Raw genomic sequence first — 21,183 nt, 5'->3', positions numbered from 1 at the left:
TTGTATAGCACAATTCAACAACAAGGTGATTCAAAGTGCTTTACAGAGACATTAGAAACAAAAACAAATAAAAAGCATGATTTAAAATTGATTAAAACAAGCAAACAAACAAACTAATTAACAAACAAACAAAACGGTTTATAAAATCAAAACAGATAAAATCAGTACAGTTAACAGAGACGGGGTCTCTTCTGTGGCTCCTCACTGAGTCCTCAACACCTTGTTCCTTTGACTTTCACAGGTCCACACAGCATGCAGAGTGATGCATGTGGCACAATAATAATAATTTCATTTAAAATGTGGACAGTGTAAGATGGAAGCAGATCATCTGCTGAGGCAACTCCATAGATGATGTGGGCTCCAGTGTTTTTAGAGCTTAAACCGTACAAAGAAAGCTAAGCTTCACTTTAAACACTAATTTCACTGTAAAGCAAATATTTTCGCCCAGTAACAATCATTTGGAGCACACCTGAACACGCTTGTCTAACTGAAGACCAACTGAACTTTTTAATTGCATGAACTGATTTATTTATAGATGACAAATGATAATGATGTTCACTTATGTCTACTTTAGTACACAGGAAACAGTGTACAGCAAAATGTACAAATCGATTCTTTTGTACACTTAGGTCGATGAGTATTTGCACTGTGTTTGCCATGTGCACCACCACTGCAGAATAAACTTTAAAAAATAAATTTGTGACTAACATACAGATTTTCCCAGAGGACAACAGGAACATCATGAAGATGCAGGAAGGTAAGCCACAGCCACATACCTCCAGAAGGAAAGACAAAACCATTCAAGTTTCTTTGTGAAAACAGGGGCTACTCGATTCTATAGTCAACTTAAATGATGCAGAAATACAGGAGGTCAAATTCTTTTTATTTACAAAATTTGTATTTGTCATATTTGACTTTAAAAGATGGTTAAGAAGTTGACACTAAATAGTCATTGATATAGCCAAGCTGTTTAAACATGCATCCATCTTCTTCTGTTTATCCGGGGCTGGGTCGCGGGGGCAGCAGCCTAAGCAGAGAAGCCCAGACCGCCCTCTCCCCAGCCACATCCTCCAGCTTATCCGGGGGAACACCAAGGCGTTCCCAGGCCAGCCGAGAGATATAATCTCTCCAGCGTGTCCTGGGTCTGCCCCGGGGCCTCCTCCCAGTGGGACATGCCTGGAACACCTCACCCAGGAGGCGCCCAGGATGCATCCTTGTCAGATGCCCGAACCACCTCAGCTGGCTCCTTTCGATGTGGAGGAGCAGCGGCTCTACCCCGGATCTCCGGCGTCCCTGCCCTGGATCTCCGGCGTCCCTGCCCTGGATCTCCGGCGTCCCTGCCCTGGATCTCCGGCGTCCCTGCCCTGGATCTCCGGCGTCCCTGCCCTGGATCTCCGGCGTCCCTGCCCTGGATCTCCGGCGTCCCTGCCCTGGATCTCCGGCGTCCCTGCCCTGGATCTCCGGCGTCCCTGCCCTGGATCTCCGGCGTCCCTGCCCTGGATCTCCGGCGTCCCTGCCCTATCTCTAAGGGAGAGGCCAGCCACCCTTCGGAGGAAGCTCATTTCTGTCGTTTTTATCCGCGATCTCGTTCTTTCGGTCACTACCCACAGCTCGTGACTATAGGTGATGGTAGGAACATAGCTCGCTGAAGTTTTTCTTATTATATAACAGTTTTGACTGAAGCATCATCATTTACTGTCACTATGAGATAAACTGAAATATACATGTCATCAACATACACAAACATACACAACCCAGACTGATGACTGTGACTTTGTTTAGTCCACAGGTGGAGGAACTCCAGGGCTCAAGGGCCGGTGTCCTACAGGTTTTAGTCCTTGATCCAGCATAACTGATTGAAATGGCTAAATTATGTCCTCAACATGTCTTGAAGTTCTCCAGAGGCCGGGAACTGAACGAATCATTTGATTCAGGTCTGCTGACCCAGGGTGTGATCCAAAACCTGCAGGATACTGGCCCTTGAGGCCTGGAGTTCCTCACTCCCGGTTTAGTGGAAATGCTCTCTGCTGGCAGGGACCACAGTGGCCAGCAGAGGGAGTAACCCGACCAACGTAGCGTTCGAGCACGCACACTACACACATACACGCTCCTGTGCAGCTCCGCCCCCGACGAGCGTGAGCCATCCAATGAAAGAGGAGTTCATCTATGCGTTGCCTTTCTCTGCTCACACAACACACACACTCGCACACAAGCACAGCCAGCCTCGGCACACAGACGCTGTACGAGCCTCACCGTGTGAACACTAACCATGGCTGAAGGAGGAGAAGGCGAGGATGAAATCCAGTTCTTGCGTACTGTAAGTGTCTCTCCGCTGCTTCTGGAGCAAAATACCGGCGCTGCAGTGAGAGTTCACTGCGTCTTTCTGCTCGGCTCTGTGAGTGTGCGTGCGTGCGTGTTGTGATGTGGGCTGGGAGTTTACCGCATTAAGGGATGACAGCTCCTCCACATTGAAGTCACTGGTCAGGGAGTCCGCATCATGCTGACAGGAGATCAGGGGTGGAGGAGGCGTGAAAACGCACTAACAGAAAGACAGGACAAGCAGATGAGAGGTGGAGAACGGTGTGTGGTGGTGCTGTCGTTGTTCATAAAAAGGAGCTGAGCAGCTTGCAGTCTGCGCGGCGGCGCTGGTGTTGTGTATTGGGTGGATGCGGGGCGCAGTGCGGTGCAGACTGGCAGCATGAAGCCTGCAACATCTGCTGCACTTCGTTCCAGCAGGACTGGACGTCCCTCTTTGGAAGGCTCATGCGGTGAAATCAGTCAGTCATCCGGAGGTCTACGTGAGAGGAGGTGTTGCTTTACAAAAAGTTGCACGTGAATGATCGCGTGAGCTCAGAGTATTTTCTTTCTTCTTGAAGGGAACAGATGGTCTGATATACCTGCACACAACATCTTAATTAATATGCATTCGTGTTAATGTGCAGTTTTCGTCTGCGTGCAGCATTTCTGGCCTGGACTGAGATTATTCCAGCGTTGGCAGATCTGTTTTGCTTGTTTTGGGAATTGTCGCTGACATAATGTTGCCATCATATTGCTGATGACTGCAGTAGTACTAAGATGCAATGAGCTGATACTGGAAAACCCTTGGAACAGGTTGAAGTTTTTGGTAGGAAAATGTGAATAGATGGGCAGTCGCTGTCTGTCCTGTATCCAGTGGAGCTTGATTTTCTAGGCTAAAAATGTTCATATGCTCTGTCAGTCAGATTAATGTGTATTATATGAATAGAGTCAGACCCAAGGTTCAAAGCCAAAAGCTTTTAAGTGCAGTGTGTGCGTTTCCTCTGGATATTCTGACAATCAAAAGACAACATGTTAGATTAACTCTAGAGCCATCGAAAAACGCCTCCAACCAATACAGCATTTTTAAGGCCAAGTTTATAAAAAGACCAAGCCTCTGCTTGGGGCGGGGGACTTTTGTTGTTCTTTATTTCATCAGTCAGATGTAACAGAATCCCAGAAAAGCGCCACAGACGAGGTGGCACACAAAACATAAATGTTGGCTGCTGCTCACGGGTGACAGTGTGATGGTCAAAAGACTGAATATTAAGGAATCAGAGGTTCGTCGTGTTTTAGAATGAGCTGCAAACGGCAGACTGTTACAGGATTACTTCAGTAGTTTAGCCTTTTTAGTCTCTTCTTCCATGACAGTTTTTGAAGCTCCTTTAGGGTATTTTGATGAGCTATTACTGGATGTCACATTTGTGCCATTAAAACTCAGAAAGTAATAACACATGCATTAACATAGCTGACTGGAATATCATTTCACTCCTCCGCCGTAAAAGGCCGATGGGATATTGTTGTCACCCTGCTGGGCGACATGGACAGTTTGTGAATAACTTGCAGGATTATGAAATTCATGCCACAGGTGCATCTGCTAAAAGGCTCAGACAAGTTCAAATGTCAAACCCGTCAGGTCACCGAGGTCAACTTTTCTCTAAATCACAGATTTTTACATTTCTACCATACGTGCATCTAGTAGGAGGCTGCTGGGGGAGGCTTGTGATAGACACTGGTTCATATTTTTTTCTTTATCAGAGCCAGTGTTTAACAGTCACTCAGCATCACATTGCACGAAAATAAGTACTAAGTACTACTCATTGTGATATATCAAACTCATAATGGTAAAATATTGTAGAAAATCTTCTCAACAGTGAAATATTTTGTCTGATTGTTATTTTTATTATTGTTTTTCTTTCCAAAACCAACACAAGTGTTTTTATAGAAGCTGATAGTCAGTCAGCAAGATGGCAGCAGCAGAGTCACATGACAAGTCAAACAATCTTTGGTTTTCATGTATTTTTACTTGAAAACGATCAGTTTTATTCCTAATTTAATTCCTTCAAAATCAACAGGATTAGATTAAAAATAAATAAAGACGAGTCTTTGCATTTATATTGACAATTACAGCTGGACTGAACTGGCATACGGTCTTCACACTTCAGTATTCAAACGGAAACATTTCAACATGTCACATCTGGTCACGAACAACTCTGTAATATTTTACATTTTTGTTATTATTATCATTAAAATATAATGTTAAACATTATATAATACCAGTGTTACTATTAAATAACAATATTGAAGAGTATCATATGTTGTAGCTCACATGCGAGGGCAGTGTTTTCTGCCACATCCATCTGATATAAGATTTGAATATTAGATTTGAAAATGACTCCTACACAAATATAACATGTTTATAATAAAAATACCAAATTTCTTGTTTAGACGTATCCAGACTGGGTGTTTTATTCGACCGTCTGTTTAGTCAAGTCTAAATTGCGCTGCCAGTGGTTCTAATTTTAAGAAAGCTTATATCTTAGCAGGTTCTGTGGAAATTGTAGGGAAAGTTGCACATTTTACTTCGAGTTTATTATCATCATGATTGGAGTGGGTGCTTGTGTTTCAACCACTAAGGTGAAGGTGATCTGTTATAATGTCCTGTGGGCATTTCCCTCAGAATGCTGCTTTCAGCACCCAGAGACGTAGCAGGAAATTAAAAGCAAAAGCAGAGTTGGAGGTGGAGACTCCTGGTCACTACACAGACAAGCTTCCACCAGTCGCCATCTCAGCATGTGGTAGCCTGTGAGCCATGGCTGCAGCAGGAGGCACTGCTTTCATGCCAAAGCTCGTCATTTAATGTAATTCCTGAACATACTGACTGAAGAGAAATTCATGAGTCCATAACGTGAGCTTTGTTATAATGAGTTCATTTGTTTTATGTGTACTTTTATGTTTTTATTTATGTTTGAAGTAGTACTCTTACAAAGTGTGCAGTGTCAGCCTTATATTAGAGTGCCTGAGGAGGTTTATGGAATAATTAAATATTATTATCAGTAATAACATGTAAAAAATAAATAGTCCCGTGGTTAGATTTATTTATTTGTTTGTTTATTTGTAGCTCTTAGATAAATGATGTCAAATGTGGCTGCTGTTGTGGTGTAGAATTAAATGTACATTGTTTAGTAGGTTTAGCAGGACTCATGTTATCATATGATTGCTTCTATAAACTTTGCACTTCGGCTCAAAGGCACAGCACACGCCTGCATTCTTTTTTAGCTCAGACTTTATGACTGGATGTCCTGACTCTCATCTTGGCTGCTTTGATGCTTATTTAAGGATTTTGACATGTTTGCTGTACAATGCTTGCACAAAGACAGCGTTTTGTATTTACTTATTTTAAAGCATTAGCCTAGCCTTTTTTCTACATCACCCCTGGATTTGCTGAAAAATTACTGTTTGCTCCTCTTGATAATGTTTCATCCTACTGCCTCTACGCCTTTACTGTTTCCTGTGACTAGGACACTCAAAACAGCAAAGCAGCTTTCTTTCAGGTACGCATGACTTAATAACGGCTTGTAAATTTACATGCAGGCCTTTTGTTTCCCTCTGCCCCTACGTCTCATCTTCTTCCTCCTGCTCCATTCCTACCTTTCATGTTCCTCTGCATCCCTCCCTCTAATCCTGCAGCACTCCTGCTAAGTGCACTTTATATGCAGATCAATACATAGTTTCTGGTGACTGATGATGTGTCAGCACAAACCAAACAGCATGGCAGCAGCTATGTGTTTGTGTTCATTTAATCCCTGTTACAGGGAAATGTTTGTTTGCAGAGAGTAAATGAAGCCAGAGCACAGAATTCCAAAGGAGATCTGGTACAGGTCAATTTAAATAAAGATATCCACTGTGTTGATGTAAAAAGAAGCAGCAGTAGGTAAAAGCTAGTATTTTAGGCTGCTCTCTACTCCAGTGTAATGGTTAACACCTAAAAGATCCCTGGTTCAAGACCAAGAGGACACAGCGTTACCAAGAGGAGACAGCGTAACCAAGAGGAGACAGCGTAACCAAGAGGAGACAGCGTAACCAAGAGGAGACAGCGTAACCAAGAGGAGACAGCGTAACCAAGAGGAGACAGCGTAACCAAGAGGAGACAGCGTAACCAAGAGGAGACAGTGTAACCAAGAGGACACAGCGTTACCAAGAGGACACAGCGTTACCAAGAGGACACAGCGTTACCAAGAGGAGACAGTGTAACCAAGAGGAGACAGCGTTACCAAGAGGAGACAGCGTAACCAAGAGGAGACAGTGTAACCAAGAGGAGACAGCGTTACCAAGAGGAGACAGCGTAACCAAGAGGAGACAGCGTAACCAAGAGGAGACAGTGTAACCAAGAGGACACAGCGTTACCAAGAGGACACAGCGTTACCAAGAGGACACAGCGTTACCAAGAGGAGACAGTGTAACCAAGAGGAGACAGCGTAACCAAGAGGAGACAGTGTACCCAATTTCTCTGTGATTGTGTTTCTCACTTTGTCTGTTTGTTTTTTTCTTGAATTTTTTAAATGAACTTCTAGTTGACAGTTAATCTGTAGGGGCTGGGAAAAAAGGAATTAATTGAGGAGTGTTGTTGAAGGACTCACAATTTTAAGTAAACCTCTGGAGGCAGTCCAGTGATATCAGGTCAGAACTGTTTGTTGATCAGCACATGAAATTAGAGATGGGGAAGCAAAAACTGAGAAGATTAAGTTGGAGCATGAAAGTCTGAGGGTTGAAGCAGCATTAGAGGGAGAAAGTAAAAGTGGAACAGTTAATACTGGAACTGATGAACGAGTGGAAACCAGCTACTTGCATTTTAATGAGGAGAAGGTGAAGATGGCTTATCTGGTTGCAGTTGAGACAACGACGACACCTGTTTGGGACTAGCTGGTTCCACTTAACTGGGATTAAGGAGCGACACTGGAAAAGTAAATCAGCTTCTTAAGGATGAATTCACTGTCCCATTACATTTTCTCACTTTAAAGAGTTTATAAAAACTGCATGAAAGATGCAAATGGAAAGTGACCATTATGTTCCTGCTTTAGGTCAAAATGAGCAAAATTCAACTCTAAGTGTGTTTTTTGTTTGTTTAGTTTTTCCCCACCCTTTTCCGACTGAGGACCATGGACTCAGACCTGGAAGTGCAGATCCTCTTTCCCACTGCTTCACATTCAGCCGCTCCAACGCGAGTTGCAGATCACTACCTCATGAAGCCAGCAGAACCACATGACCTGCAAAAAGGAGGGATGAGATTCTGAGGTCACCAAAGCACAAGCCTCCCACCATCTGGCCTATGTCCAGAATCTGTGACAGAGGGCAGCCCTGATGGACTGTGTTCACTATGGATGAAGTCCAGTAACAGAACACACCTTAATTTCAGATTGTTCCTCCCAATCACGCCTCTCCAGGTCTTGCTGTCATTGCCTACATGAGCATTAAAGTCTCCCAGTAGGAAAATGGATTCACTACATGTAGCACCCTTGAGCACCCTCCACCACTGACTCCAAGAAGGTTGAGTATTCTGACCTGTCACTTGGCAAATAATTGCAGATAACAGTCAGGACCTGTTCCCCAAGCTGAAGGCGCAGGGAAACACCCCCCTCACTCACTGGCAGAAACTCCAGTGTACTGAGCAGATAAAGGATTGCCCACCCTGCTCACTGCCTCTCACTGAAGGCAATTCCAGATTGGAACAACGTCGATCCCCTCTCCAGGAGACTGGTTCCCGAGCCCAAGCTAGTTCAGGTTCTTCCCCTTTCAGAGAGGTGATATTCCATGTCCCAAAAGCCACCCTCGATAGTCGGAAATCAGTCTGCCAGGGCAGGTTTTTCGGACTGCACCTGGGCACCAGTCGCTCTTTGTGGATGGGGCCGTGGTAACCCAGTCTTGTGCAGGGTACACAGGTCCCTTGCTCTTTTGACAGTTATAGGGGTCCTTTGAATTGCTCTTTGTCTGGTCCCTCACCCAGGACCAGACAAAGAGCCATGTGTGTGTGTAATACACCTTTTTCCTTGGGGGATCCTACCACATTGCAAAGCAACCCCCCCCCAAATAACATATCCCTGCACCATGTTAAAGTAGAAATTCACAGAAGGGACCTTTGAATCAGTTTGATACAAATAACCTGCCATTTTAAGTAACACATATGTTATTTGTAATCGATGCCACACAAGAACATTTATGTATTTATTTATTTTTTACCTTTTATTGTTTATTTTATTTTAACTTGCTAAATACGGGACAGACTTGATTGGGGAAAAGAAAGAGGGAAAGAAAAACAGTGGGGAAGAGGGACGGGGATAAAGGGCAAAACCCAAAAACCAACAAAATAAGCAGACAAAAACTACATCTATCAATCACCTGGGTCACCTGTTGAGAAAGAAAAAAGAGAAAAAAGCAGCAGAAGAAAAAAGAGCAACATAATAAACAACATCACAATGATCTATGTGAATATGACAGTAAATACTAAATATTAAACATTATTGTGCAGCACGTAAGATCAACAGAACACAGTGTGCTTTGAGGTAGGAGCCAAAAAGGGTGTAGTTTGTGGGTGTGAGCACCCGTGTGTACACCTGTGAGCATGAACGCGCTTGTAAAAGAACATTTTCTGACCTGACGAGCAGTGTTACTCACAAAGGAATGAGTGAATGAATCTATTGTTCAAACCTCAGTGCAGTTCTGTGGATGAATGTACACAGTGATGACCCCATCACAGGTGGCAGATGTCACAAATGGTAATCTCTAACAAAGTTAACAAAATGTCAGTTCTAGGTGGCTGATGGCTACAACGGATGTCCAGAGTATAATGCTAGCATCACACATGCAACAATAGGAAATATGTTAGGATGAAATACATTTAACATTTCCTTTCTGGTTGTATAACAGCATCATTGCTTCTTGTTTTGCTCACTAACAGACATGGTGACATGGTGACTAGAGTTCCCTGTGAGAGGAAACAAACATGTTTGTCATAGCACTTTCTCATCTTCAGCTGTTTGCTTTCATGGACTCAGGTTACTGCTGAAAGTGAATAATATCATTTCACAAGTACCTGTAACCACAGTGGGGGTGAAATTAGCAGAAAGAGGTGTAGCCTACTGTAAGAGGATTTGAGCGTAAGGAATGGCACAAAGAGTGTAGACTGTTTTTAGGAGCAGTGATGCTGAGCTTATTTGTGTTAGCATAAAACTCAATGTACCCATTATGCCATCTAAGCACCATCCTAAATTCATCAAGGGAGCTTAGTTCCCCATGTAAGGACATGCTGACCGCCCTGTGGAGCAAAACAGTTTTTAAACACACGCTGCTGACCCACTATACACTTTGTAACACAGATGGAAGTTAAGAACACAGCTTCTAAAACAAGTAGTATGACGCAAGAAGAAGAGTGCAGATCTGTGACTATCTATGACAGGTACAGTGTCAAATCAGTGCATCACCCTATCAGTGTATGGGTTTTTTCCTTTTTCTCCTTAATCTTGAAACTTTCTTTTAATTTTCCAATTGCTGTCACTTCAAGGAGCATGCACATAACATTCCCAACTAAACACGCAGTGCTAAATAAGCATGTCACAATGCTAGTAATGTGGTCATTGGTAGCAGGATCAGATTTGTTCTATTTAGTGAAATAAATAAACTAATCCTTGTTTGAAAACAAACAAAACAAACAAAGTTGATGCATTTTTGTTTGTTACTGAAATTGTTCTCCTTGCACAGACAAACAAAAGTAATGTCATATTAAAAAGCAACCTTCTTCAAGTGTAGGTTTTATGTAACAAGAGCTCAAATAAACCTGTCCTCAGCAGGTCTTAAAAATTAAACTCACGATGAGACCCTGTTATCATTTATTTAACAAAACTTAGGCCAAAATGTTGACACAGTGTGTGAAACATTAAGTACACCCCTACTGCTTCCATCAGAATTAAAAGAAAGAGAAGCATCCAGGTGTTGACAATCAAATGCAATTGATTAATTGATCATCACCATTTGTGACCATCTCTATAACAGCAGAGGTGAAAGCAAAGAAAAGACATCAGCAATTGTTGATGGGCTTTTATGACCCTTCCCATCAGTCTGGGTTATAAATCCTTTTTTAAACAATTTAAAGTCTATCAATCTACTCTCAGTGTGTACTGTCCTAGGAGTGGACACCACAGGAAATTCACTCCAAATGTCAGAGTCTACAGGCCTGAGTTAGCATTGTACAAGGTTAAAAGTTTGACAGTACAATTAGAAAAAGACTGAGCAAATATGGCTTTTATGGAACGTGGACAGCAGAAAGCCTCTCTGAAAAAATACACGACAGCACGGCTCAGGTTTGCAAAGGTGTTAGCAAACTACAATACTTCTGAAACTGTGTCTTTTGGCCAAACGAGATACTAAAGAGAAGCTCTTTGATCATGATGTGCATCATGATGCATATCAGCACAAACCCCTCATACTTCAATTGAACTCAATTCAGGTTTTTTTTTTTTTTTAAACATTGTGCCAAAAATTATAACAGTTGCTTAAAGGCAACCCAACAATCATATGACCCCCTATGAGCAAGCACCTTGGTGACAGTGGGAAGGAAAAACTCCCTTTTAACAGGAAGAAACCTCCAGCAGAACCAGGCTCAGGGAGGGGCGGGGCCATCTGCTGCGACCATTTTGGGGTGAGAGAAGGAAGACAGGATAAAGACCTGCTGTGGAAGAGAACCAGAGCCATTAATCATTAAATGTAGAGTGTTGCATAAACACAGTGAGTGGGGAAATAAACGGTGAGTGAAGAAGAAACACTTGGAGCATCATGGGAATCCCCGAGCAACCTAGACCTACTGCAGCATAACTAAGGGAGGAAAAGTTTGAAGTCTAATCTTAAAAGTAAAGGGTGGCTGTCTCCTGAATCCAAACTGGGGGCTAGTTTCACAGCTGAAGGCTCTGCCTCCCATTCTGCTTTTAAAAGCTGTTTTGCTGCCATATTTGTGATTAGTCAAATGCTACCAATGCCACCCTTTCATGTGAGCACGTGGAAGAAAGCTTCAGTGAATTGACAGTCAGCTTCATGTGATCGCTTAACTTGATTGGCAGTGTTTGGGTAAGTGAATCCATTTAATGGAAAGATACTGTACCCTGGGTATGTTGAACTCTTTCGTAGTACAGGACCCTGGGCACCTTGCAGTCATAGAGTCGACTGTGAACTCTCTGTTTGCCAAAGTATTCTAGAGTCAAATGTGAGGCCATCTGTCTGACAGCTAAAGCTTGGTTGAAACTGGGTCATACTCCAGGACAACAATCCCACGCACAACAGCAAATCTGCAGCAGAATGAGCTGGAGGCTTGCTTACTTTCATGCAGTTTCTCAGTATGAAAGTTTAACGACTTCCCTCCTAGTTTCATAAATGTTACCTCTCCATCAAAGCTGCACAGTTCTCTCGCTATCAATCAAAAACCGCCCCCGCGTGTGTTTGTGTAATACACCTTTATTTAGACGCGACAGCACATTTATGCAACTTGCTGTGAACTCCTGTGAAGTGTTCAACAGAATTTAGCTTTAACATGTTAATGTGCACTTGGTCAGAATCATTTGCATGAATTTGACCTGCTGAAACCAAGAACGAACAAACCAGCTGTATGCTGGCCAGCCATTAGTGCCCTAACATTTTTCACCCGAGATTAAACATTTTCAGGTCGCATCAAAATTTCTCTGCATCATTTCTGGGCCCAGAGGCTAATTGGATTTCTAGATACAAATATTGTCTGGAAACCATGAAAATTTGGGTGACTGGTGAGACGGTGTTAGCGCTGACACTTTGGAAGTAAAAACAGTTTTTTATTGTGACTGAATTTCAGACAATTCAAAATATTTTTTTTAAAAGTTGACAGGAATGTCAGAGCAGTCAAGAATGCAAACGTCCTCACTCGTATCAGGCAGTAGCCTGTATATACAGTACGGACATGGCAAGCTCAGCCATTGGATTGAGATTCTGCATTTTGAGGCCTCAGTGCATTTTTGAGTTTTTGTTTTTCCTTCTTTGTCAAATGAGAATGAAAAACAATTACCACATTACAGTACTCATGTTATTTGTATTATTAACCGCAGGTGTACAGCAGCCTCTTAACATCGAGCTGACAGCCATCTGTGAGTTTGAGCTGAGTCTGAATTTGTGTTGAAATGAGGATTATTTCACACTTCACTGTTTGAATACAGCAGATTCCTCATGATACAGATGTGCTAACATGGGGGAAAACACAGCAATTACAAAAAACACTCATTAGTCTCAGCTGTAGAGGTCATACTACGTATTAAAGAAGGTGTAAGTAACTGAAAATCGGTACACTGTTGTTCATTTCTTTCACATATTGGTTTCCTACCGTTGTCATTTGGTCAGGCTGATATTTATCTGATTTTTTGGAATCAGATAAATAGTAATCAGAATCAGAAAGGGTTTTATTGCCAAATGTTGAGCAGGTTTACAACATTAGGAAATTGCTGCGGTGCTTCAGTGCAAACATACTGTCATAAATTATAATAACATTTACAGTCGAACAATATTTAACTATTTAACATTTTTCTATTTATTTTTGTTCTCAGCTTTTTTAATGTTGTTTTGTATTTCAAAGTATAGCGATCTCTGTCCTTTCATCTCCAGCACCGCTGTCATAAAACTCCTGACCTGTTGGTTATTGCTGCTGAAAGTTGCGATTATTTCGTTCTCATCGGACACCGACAATGACTGGAGCTGGGCAAGCTGAGAGACCAGCTGGTCTGCTTTCACTGTTCAGACATCAGTTTCGATTCGCATTAACAGATACACGAGCTTCAGTGATTTAGCATCTTGACAGATGAGTTTCCTCTTGGTCAGAGTATGTGATCTAGAGAAGAATGAGTGATAAAAAGTTGTTAATAACTCCTTTTGAACTTTAGCAGGGAAAGCTGTAATGATGATGGAGAGGTTCTTACAAGTTGAGCATGTGCAGGCTCACTCAGCACTTTAGATTAGCATCTGTGAGAATCTCTGAATGTAAGATGTTTAAACAGCCTTTAGTCCTCTGTAGATATGCACAGTTAACCATGTCACTCAAGCCTTTTAATTCAGCTGATTCTTTATTATTCATGTATTTGAAGATAGTTCTTTGTCTGTTTGTGAGCTCATAAACAGCATTTTTTTTAATAGATTTGTGGTTTTCTCAGAACGGGGTTGTCTCTGCTTGCCTGTCTGTGAATGTCTCTGCATGCCACGCCTCCTCAGGTTATTGTAGACCGTATCAGTGACTCTCATTTGGATTCCTGTAAAGGTGGAACTCTTTCACAAGATTTTGATTATGTAAACAGGACTACGATATACGCGATATTCATAGAAATCTATTATTACAGTTGATGTCAACTGTTTACATTTAAAGACAGAATAATGGATGCCTAGTGGGTCAAAAGGTAAGCAGTGGGAGTGCTACCAGCGGTCTACAGGACTGTGCGTACACCGGGGCTTGTGAACATGCTTTGAAGGTGACCTTTAACAGGTTCAAAGGATGAACAGGGCGAGGCATGAGTCAGAATCTTAACTGGGAATGTTCTTTTCTTAGCAATTGTAATATTAAATAGTCCTAATAGAACAGATGTGCTTGTTTAATTTTTTGAGCTTGGCTTGTTTCAGTAAACTGGGCTTTTAAAAAAAAAATATTCAGAGTCAATAAATTCAGTTTGATAAAGCTGAAGGTGAATCCCTGCAGAATAGCTTAGACTGTCAGAATAGTCTTCAGTCACACTGGGTTTGATCTCCAGAGTCTCTCAGTGCTTATGTGAAAAGGACATGAATCTAATTAAGCTAGCATCAAATGTATCACGCTGACATATGGTGGCCTGCATTTGCATTCTTTCATACTATATGGCATATAAGGCTTGGTTTAGCACTGTAAAAGTCTCTGGCTACAAAACTGTCTCAGTGACTTTTATCTCTTCATGTGATCCCAGACTTCTTTCTTCATTATTTGTAATAGTTCAAATTTTACATTTGATTAGCAGGAGGCTCAGATAGCTAGGAAACCCCACCACTGAAGCATATATCCTGGTCAAGAATCTAATCAAGATTCCTCACATTGATACTTGAGGCCAAGCTAAAGCCATCCAGAAGAAGGATGTGGTTAAATACCACATTTCTAAGATTTGGTACAAGGGAAGTGAAATGCCTTCTTTCAGGTAATGCCACCGTTTTTCCACAGCAGCGACAGCAACACAACAGCGAGATGCTCCTGCTCTGTGGTGAAGTCATTTATTGCTGTTTGGTTCAAGCTGCAGCTGGCAAAGTTCAGTCTGTTGAGCCATAACTGCGTCCAATCCCACGTCACTGGCATCAGTGTATTGAGACTTTGCATGTGACGTGAGGTTTCTGCTATAGTGGACATGATGATGCCTGCCAATTCTGCTGCACTGTTGGGAGCAGCAATCACCATCGACAGAAAGAGAATCTTTGTTAATCACTTTCTGCTGATTTGGATAGAAGAAGACAAGCAAAAAGTATTTATGTGATACAGTGGAATCAAATAGTAATAACAGTTACAGTCTAACAATATTTAACCATGTAACATTTTTCTATTTATTTTTGTTCTCAGCTTTTTTAAGCTGCCTCCTCCACCACTACTCTCTGCAACTGCCTTTCATCCTCTTCCTCCTCAACTGAAGCCTTACTCCTGAACTGAAGTTTAGGCTCTAAAAGAACTCTTACAAGAACATGCTTATTCATTCTTGATATTATCACAATTAGTTATTGACAGGAGGTTTGTCTGCAATCCTCCTGTCTCCAGACAGCTGACAAGAGCCGACAAACAACAACAACATCCCACATAGCAAAATTGGTATGGCCCAGATCAGGCCCACACACCGCAAAGAATGATGGCCCAGATCTGGTTTGCCAGAGTGGCCCACACATGGGCCAGCACAAGGCCAGTTGCAGACACACTGGTGGTCCTGTGCTGGCCCAGAACAGTTTCAGCTCTGGCCCCAGATGTCAGCCTAATGTGTGCCTTAATCAAGCCATGTAATAACAACATGTGCTGGAACATAATAGTGCAAAAGTAGCATGACGAAACTGTTCAGTGAATGGACTGATTCTTATATAGCGCTTTTCTACTCTCCCAGATTACTCAAAGTGCTCTATACAACATGCCACATTCACCCAATCACACACCTTCTGCTAACTACATTCAGACACATTCACATTCCTGACATGCAGACTGGAGGAACCAGGGATCAAACCACTAACCTTCCGATCAGTCGGTGACCTGCTCTACCTGCTGAGCTACAGCCATCCACTGGCAACGATGAGTAAACCATCACTAGGTTTTGGATAAAGTGTACACTCACGAACCTGTTAAACGTGCATTTGAAACGTTGGCTACCATAGCAGTATAGTATTGCAACATGGCATTTGGGTCTAACTAAAATAGCAAAATAGGAACATAAATAGTGCCATCATTGCCAAACCTGGCCCACATCTGGTTGACATACACTCTGCCATGACACCAGTCGGTCAGAAGGGCCAGGTTGATGCTGGATCCAGGCCAGACCTGTTTGCTATGAGCCTGGGCCACATAACCCAAACCACAATCGAGCCAGATGTGTCATGCCATCACATAGACAGTGCCATCAGGCCTGGCCCATATCTGAATGACATGCGTCTTATCATGCCAGAAGTCAGCCAGCAGTGCAGGCTTGATACCAGATCTGGGCCAGACCTGTCTGCTATGTGGGATACCGTTATAAACTAACAGTATAAGTCGTTGACAATGTAAGTGATAATATGCAGAGATGTGACAATATCAAAATGTAATAAAAATCAGGTAAATACCTCAGTAGTGACCATTGACCCTTTTCCACTTCTTCAAGTGACTGCAGTTTCAGTCCACTGACTGAGATTTGTTACTCATCTTGACACAAAACACTGATAAGTACACAAACTGTCCTAGGCCTTCAGATCTCATCCAGTATAGTTTGTGGGATTGTTGATAACATAATGATATAAATAGTGTGGCTAGAATTTGGAATGACCTGGAATAAGGCCTTTAAATTATGAGGTGGTTTTAGAAGGTTGTTAAATGAACTACTGAAAACCCAGATTCGATTTCTTAATTTCCTTTTCTTGTAAATGAACTGAATTACTATGAACTAAAATTTATGTTCATTATAACTGCTCCTGAAGGTTTTTCATGTTCGAAGTAGAATAAAGGGCCATGCTCCAACTGATGTTCAGCCAGTATTTTAATCTTCTTTTCACCAGCAAACACCGTGAAAAACTATGATGAAATGATCAATGAAAAACACGGATATTACATCAGCAGAACAAAAATTACAACTCAAATAAAACATACACACAAAGTAAATGCACCAACATACCGTGTGCGCCTTTCTACTGAACATTCATGAGCAATTGTAGTCCATATCTTCTATATTTCCACCTTTTACACAAGCCAGCATTCTCTTTCTGGCTCGAGCCGTCAGTCTCTGGTGACATGTGCGCTTAATTGAGCATCACCCCAAAGCATGCGCACCACAAAGCGCCACACTCAGGTCCACCAGTAGGTGGCGACAACACAACATGAATCCAGATTAAACACCAAATTTTGAACATCGCAATCACATACTAATTACATTTCAATGCGACGACTACATTCATGTTATGAACATGAATTTGTCTCATTAGCCTCTTTTCCATTAGTACCTACTCGGCTCGACTTGCCACGGCTTGCCATGACTTTACTCAGATCGACTGGTTTTCTATTACAATCAAGCACTCTCGTGACTCATCTAGTGACCCCACTGACCAGCCAATCGGTGGCATGCAGTCTGACGTCATCACATTTTTAGTACCTGTTCAGATTGCTTTGAACCCCGGCCGAGCAGGTACTATTTAAGGACCTGGTACCAGCTATTATGACCTAATGGAAAAGCCTGAAAACTGTGGCGAATCATGGCGAGTCAATCTGAGTAGAGGTACTGTTGGAAAAAGGGCTACTGACACTGCCTGAGGGAAGCGTGTGTAATGTAAATAGAATGGGTTCTACCACAGAACACTGTGGAACTTATTAACCTTAGTGTGTGATGAGACTCCCCGTTTACATGAAGAAACTGGACTCTGTCAGACAGATGCAATTCAAAGAGCTGAAGTGCTGTTGTTTTGGAGGAAGGGAGGTTCAGGGTTTCAGTAGTCATCATCATGGGCTCATCGGATTAGAATGAGAATAAGCAGTCATCAATCATTTGCAGGTTTTGTCGTTTTATTGTATAACGGGTAAAGGAAAGAAAGACACACATGGACTGCTCTCTCTAAAAAGGAGAAAGTATGATTTAAGTAACTCAAAATGATACATGAACTCAGGAGACTCAAAGAGAAACTCACCTCAGCTGCCGCCCCATGTGGGAGTGAAGAAAGAGTGAGGGGTAGGTGAGTGCAGTCCTTATATAACGAGTGACAGGTGAGTGCAATTAAGGCCAAGCACCACACCCAATCAAAGGTGACGAAAAGAAACAAGGTGCATCTGGTTAAGTGAATGTGCTAAAAGGTGAGCCTTTACAACAGCTGTATCTTTAAATCCTATGACATGCTCTAATTTCTATTGTGAGATATTGTGGTCAACAGCATCAAGGAAGATGGAGATACATGGCAGATAATTGGCTAAGACAACTGGGTCAAGTGATGGCTAATGGTTTAATTACTGCGAGCTTGAATGCCTGTGGTATGTAGCCCATCAAAAGTGTATATAAATCCAGAAGCACTAACAATCTGACCAGAAATTGAAATGCACTGACATGAAGCCACAAACACTGATGCAGGGCAGCACCAACACTACCATGTCAGAAGAGATGGGAAATTTTTCAGCTCGAGTGCTAAACTGGGAGGGTGTATTTAGTATATAATGTGAGTAGGGCTGCACAAAAGATTATTTTGATAGTCGACTAGTCACCGATTATTTTTGCAATTAGTCGACTAGTCAGATCATGCATCCATTGGACGTAAAACGTACAGGTTATTGCATCAGCATGCGTCTTATAATAACTATCATTAGCTTACAGCTTGAAGTGTTTAAGGTATGTGCTAACTAAAAATAAAGTCAAGATGATAGTTTATTAATATTTTAATGCTCAGCCGTCTGCTCCTTGCTCCCTAAAATTTAACAGGACACTGGAGTATATTCTCGACCATCTCACCTGTTTAATCTGTTTAACCAGTTTTCTGCTTGACGTTTATTCAGCTGTGTGAAAACTATAACTTTAATCTCAGCCAAACCGATTTACTGAGCAACAAATAAAACACTGAAAAAAGCCAAACAATAACATTTTTAAGTTATCTAAGTGACTTCTATATCATGTTTAACCTGAGTAGCGAAAGGTGGGTTTGAAAATGATGTGCCGGGAGTCCGCTGTTCTTGCTGGTTCTACTGAGCCTTGCCCCCGACTAGCTATTGAGCTGGTGGATAACAGACGTCTCCGAAAACGTCGGAGTGCTTCTGAAAGTATGTGGTGTCTTGATAAACTGAGCAGATATTTGAAGTTTACACAGCTACATTCTCGCCTGAAAATATGTTAAAAGTTTATTTTGTGACCCAGAAAGAATAATAAGAGTAATATTAAAACTAACTAGCTGTCGCCATTGTTGGAAACTGGAATTGGCTGGGCCGTGCTATGAATTCTGGGATAGGTTGGGCCACCCGACCCATCCTTCAAATCTGGGGAAAAGGGGGACATACTTGTCGGCCGTATTTGGAGAAGTCTTCGAATTTGCACAGCCTGTAATGCACTGTAATTTGCACTGTAATGTAATGTAAACGGCCCCTGCATTTGGACACAGCTACAAGACACTGCTTCTTCTTGTTTAACGGCAGCTGGCATCCTTGTACATGCAGTGCTGCCATCTTCTGTTTCAGTCCGTTATTACACTCTTAAATCCTACTACTTATTCCTGCGTCTTTTGGGATCTTACAAAGCTTCAAACGACATGTCGACTATTAAATTTGTCGTCGACTAATCGTGGCAGCCCTAAATGTGAGGCATTCTATGAAATTATTTACATTAAATATTAAAAACTTTGCTGCAATTAATTTATATATAATGCAAGCCCTCCTCCACTCACTATTTCTGGTCAGTAAAAATCATAATGACTCATCTGAACCGGAGTTTTTGTTTTTAATGGATTAATTAATCATGTTTCATAGACAACAATTCAAACAGTCCTAAATACTTATTTTTTTTGTTCTTCTGTTGTTATTTAAGTTACTCCATCCATTTTAGCAATCCTCATAAAATGTTGCACTCCAATTATTTGTCAATCTTTTTTTATGTTGATTGTCTTTGTAACAGTCACAGGAAAACAAGCAAAGCAAAGAAAAGGAAACACACAGTGGAGATCAGCATGATATTCCAGAATAATGCTGTCCTTATTTGGATTCTCCTCTCTTATGTCTTCAATACAAATCACTTTGACCTCTTCAGGTATTCCATTTAACTTTATCCATCCAAGGTAGCTTGTACTTTCTGCTGCTTTTTGAGGTATCAGACATGTTGGGCAATATTAGTGTCCTTTTTTGTCTGGTATTCTATTAAAATAATATGTGTTTCCTTAAGTTGTTTCTCTTGCCTGTTTCAGTAAATCAGTCGGATGATGAATGCTGCTTTCTCCATGGGAGTAAGGGACAGATTGAAATATCCTCACCCTAAACGGAGATCTGTCTGGGGTTTTTTTTTGTGTTATTTTTAAGCAAAAAAGACGAAGACCTCTTTCTCCAGGGACAACTGTTCTGTCGATGGTGCATCAGCTCCTATCTCAGCTCCACTAGACACATTTCTAGCATAGGAACACTGTATGGTGTTTAATGTGTAACTGATCTTCTGGACAGTCTGAGGTTCAAATTGCTGGTACTAGATGGGCCAAAACATAATTTCCCAGAGGTGTTTTATTGGATTTAGGTCAGGGGAATGTGAGGCCACTTAATGGTATCAATCCCTTCATCCTCCAGGAACTGACAGCATAAAAAGCTGGCCATTGTGCAGGGCCCACTGCAGGGTGTGATAGTGAGTCCAAGGATTTCATTGTGGTTAGTGGCAGTCAGGGTGCTGTTGCCCAGTCTGTGGAGGTCTGTATGTCCTTCCATGGATATGCCTCCCCAGACCATCACTGACACTGGTCGTATTGGTAAATGGACTGATTCTTATTTAGCGCTTTTCTACTCTCCCGGAGTACTCAAAGCGCTGTATACAACATGCCACATTCACCCAATCACACACATTCACACCAGCACTGTCTTCTAAGTTTCTTAATGCTTCCTAACTATCATTCATACACATTCACCTTCCAATGAACGCATTGGAGAGCAATTTGGGGTTAGTATCTTGCCCAAGGATACTTGGCATGCAGACTGGAGGAGCCACGGATCGAACCACCAACCTTCTGATCAGTAGATGACCTGCTCTACCTCCTGAGCTACAGCCACCCTATTGAATGATGTTATAAACAGCATAATGTTCTCTACAGCTTATCCAGACCCTTTCAGATCTGGAACATCAGAATGAAAGATATCTTTATTGTCATTGCAACTAGGGCTGGGCGATATGGCCTAAAATCCATATCATGGTATAATTTGAAGCATGTGCGGTAATGATATATATTGCGATATATTCTTTTCTTCTGTATAACGTTTTTTCCGCACTATAAGGCGCTCTTAAAATAATTAAATTTTCTCAAAAATCAACGGTGCACCTTATAATGAATTCTGGTTGTGCTTACTGACCTTAAACCGATTTTATGTCTGTCAAATCTGTCAAAAAATGTTTTAGTCAACTTTGGTAAGCTATGAAGCCGCACCGCTTGTTGGATTGTTGGAGC

General features: G+C 41.9%; 1 protein-coding gene across 1 annotated transcript in view; it reads left to right on the top strand.

The window, feature by feature from the left end:
- Positions 1-1,481: 1,481 nt before the first annotated feature.
- Positions 1,482-21,183, top strand: part of ryr2a (ryanodine receptor 2a (cardiac)) — a 311,203-nt gene continuing 291,501 nt past the window's right edge. The window contains exon 1 of the mRNA XM_026177557.2: positions 1,482-2,317. Within this exon, the coding sequence (XP_026033342.2) occupies positions 2,270-2,317 (48 nt within the window). The 5' untranslated portion in view covers positions 1,482-2,269. The remainder of the gene's footprint in view (positions 2,318-21,183) is intronic.

This window comes from Astatotilapia calliptera, chromosome 8, assembly GCF_964374335.1.
Source record: "Astatotilapia calliptera chromosome 8, fAstCal68.1, whole genome shotgun sequence".
Lineage (NCBI taxonomy): Eukaryota > Metazoa > Chordata > Actinopteri > Cichliformes > Cichlidae > Astatotilapia > Astatotilapia calliptera.
The sequence above is the reverse complement of the archived record's forward strand: the minus strand, read 5'-3'. Positions and strand labels throughout refer to the sequence as shown.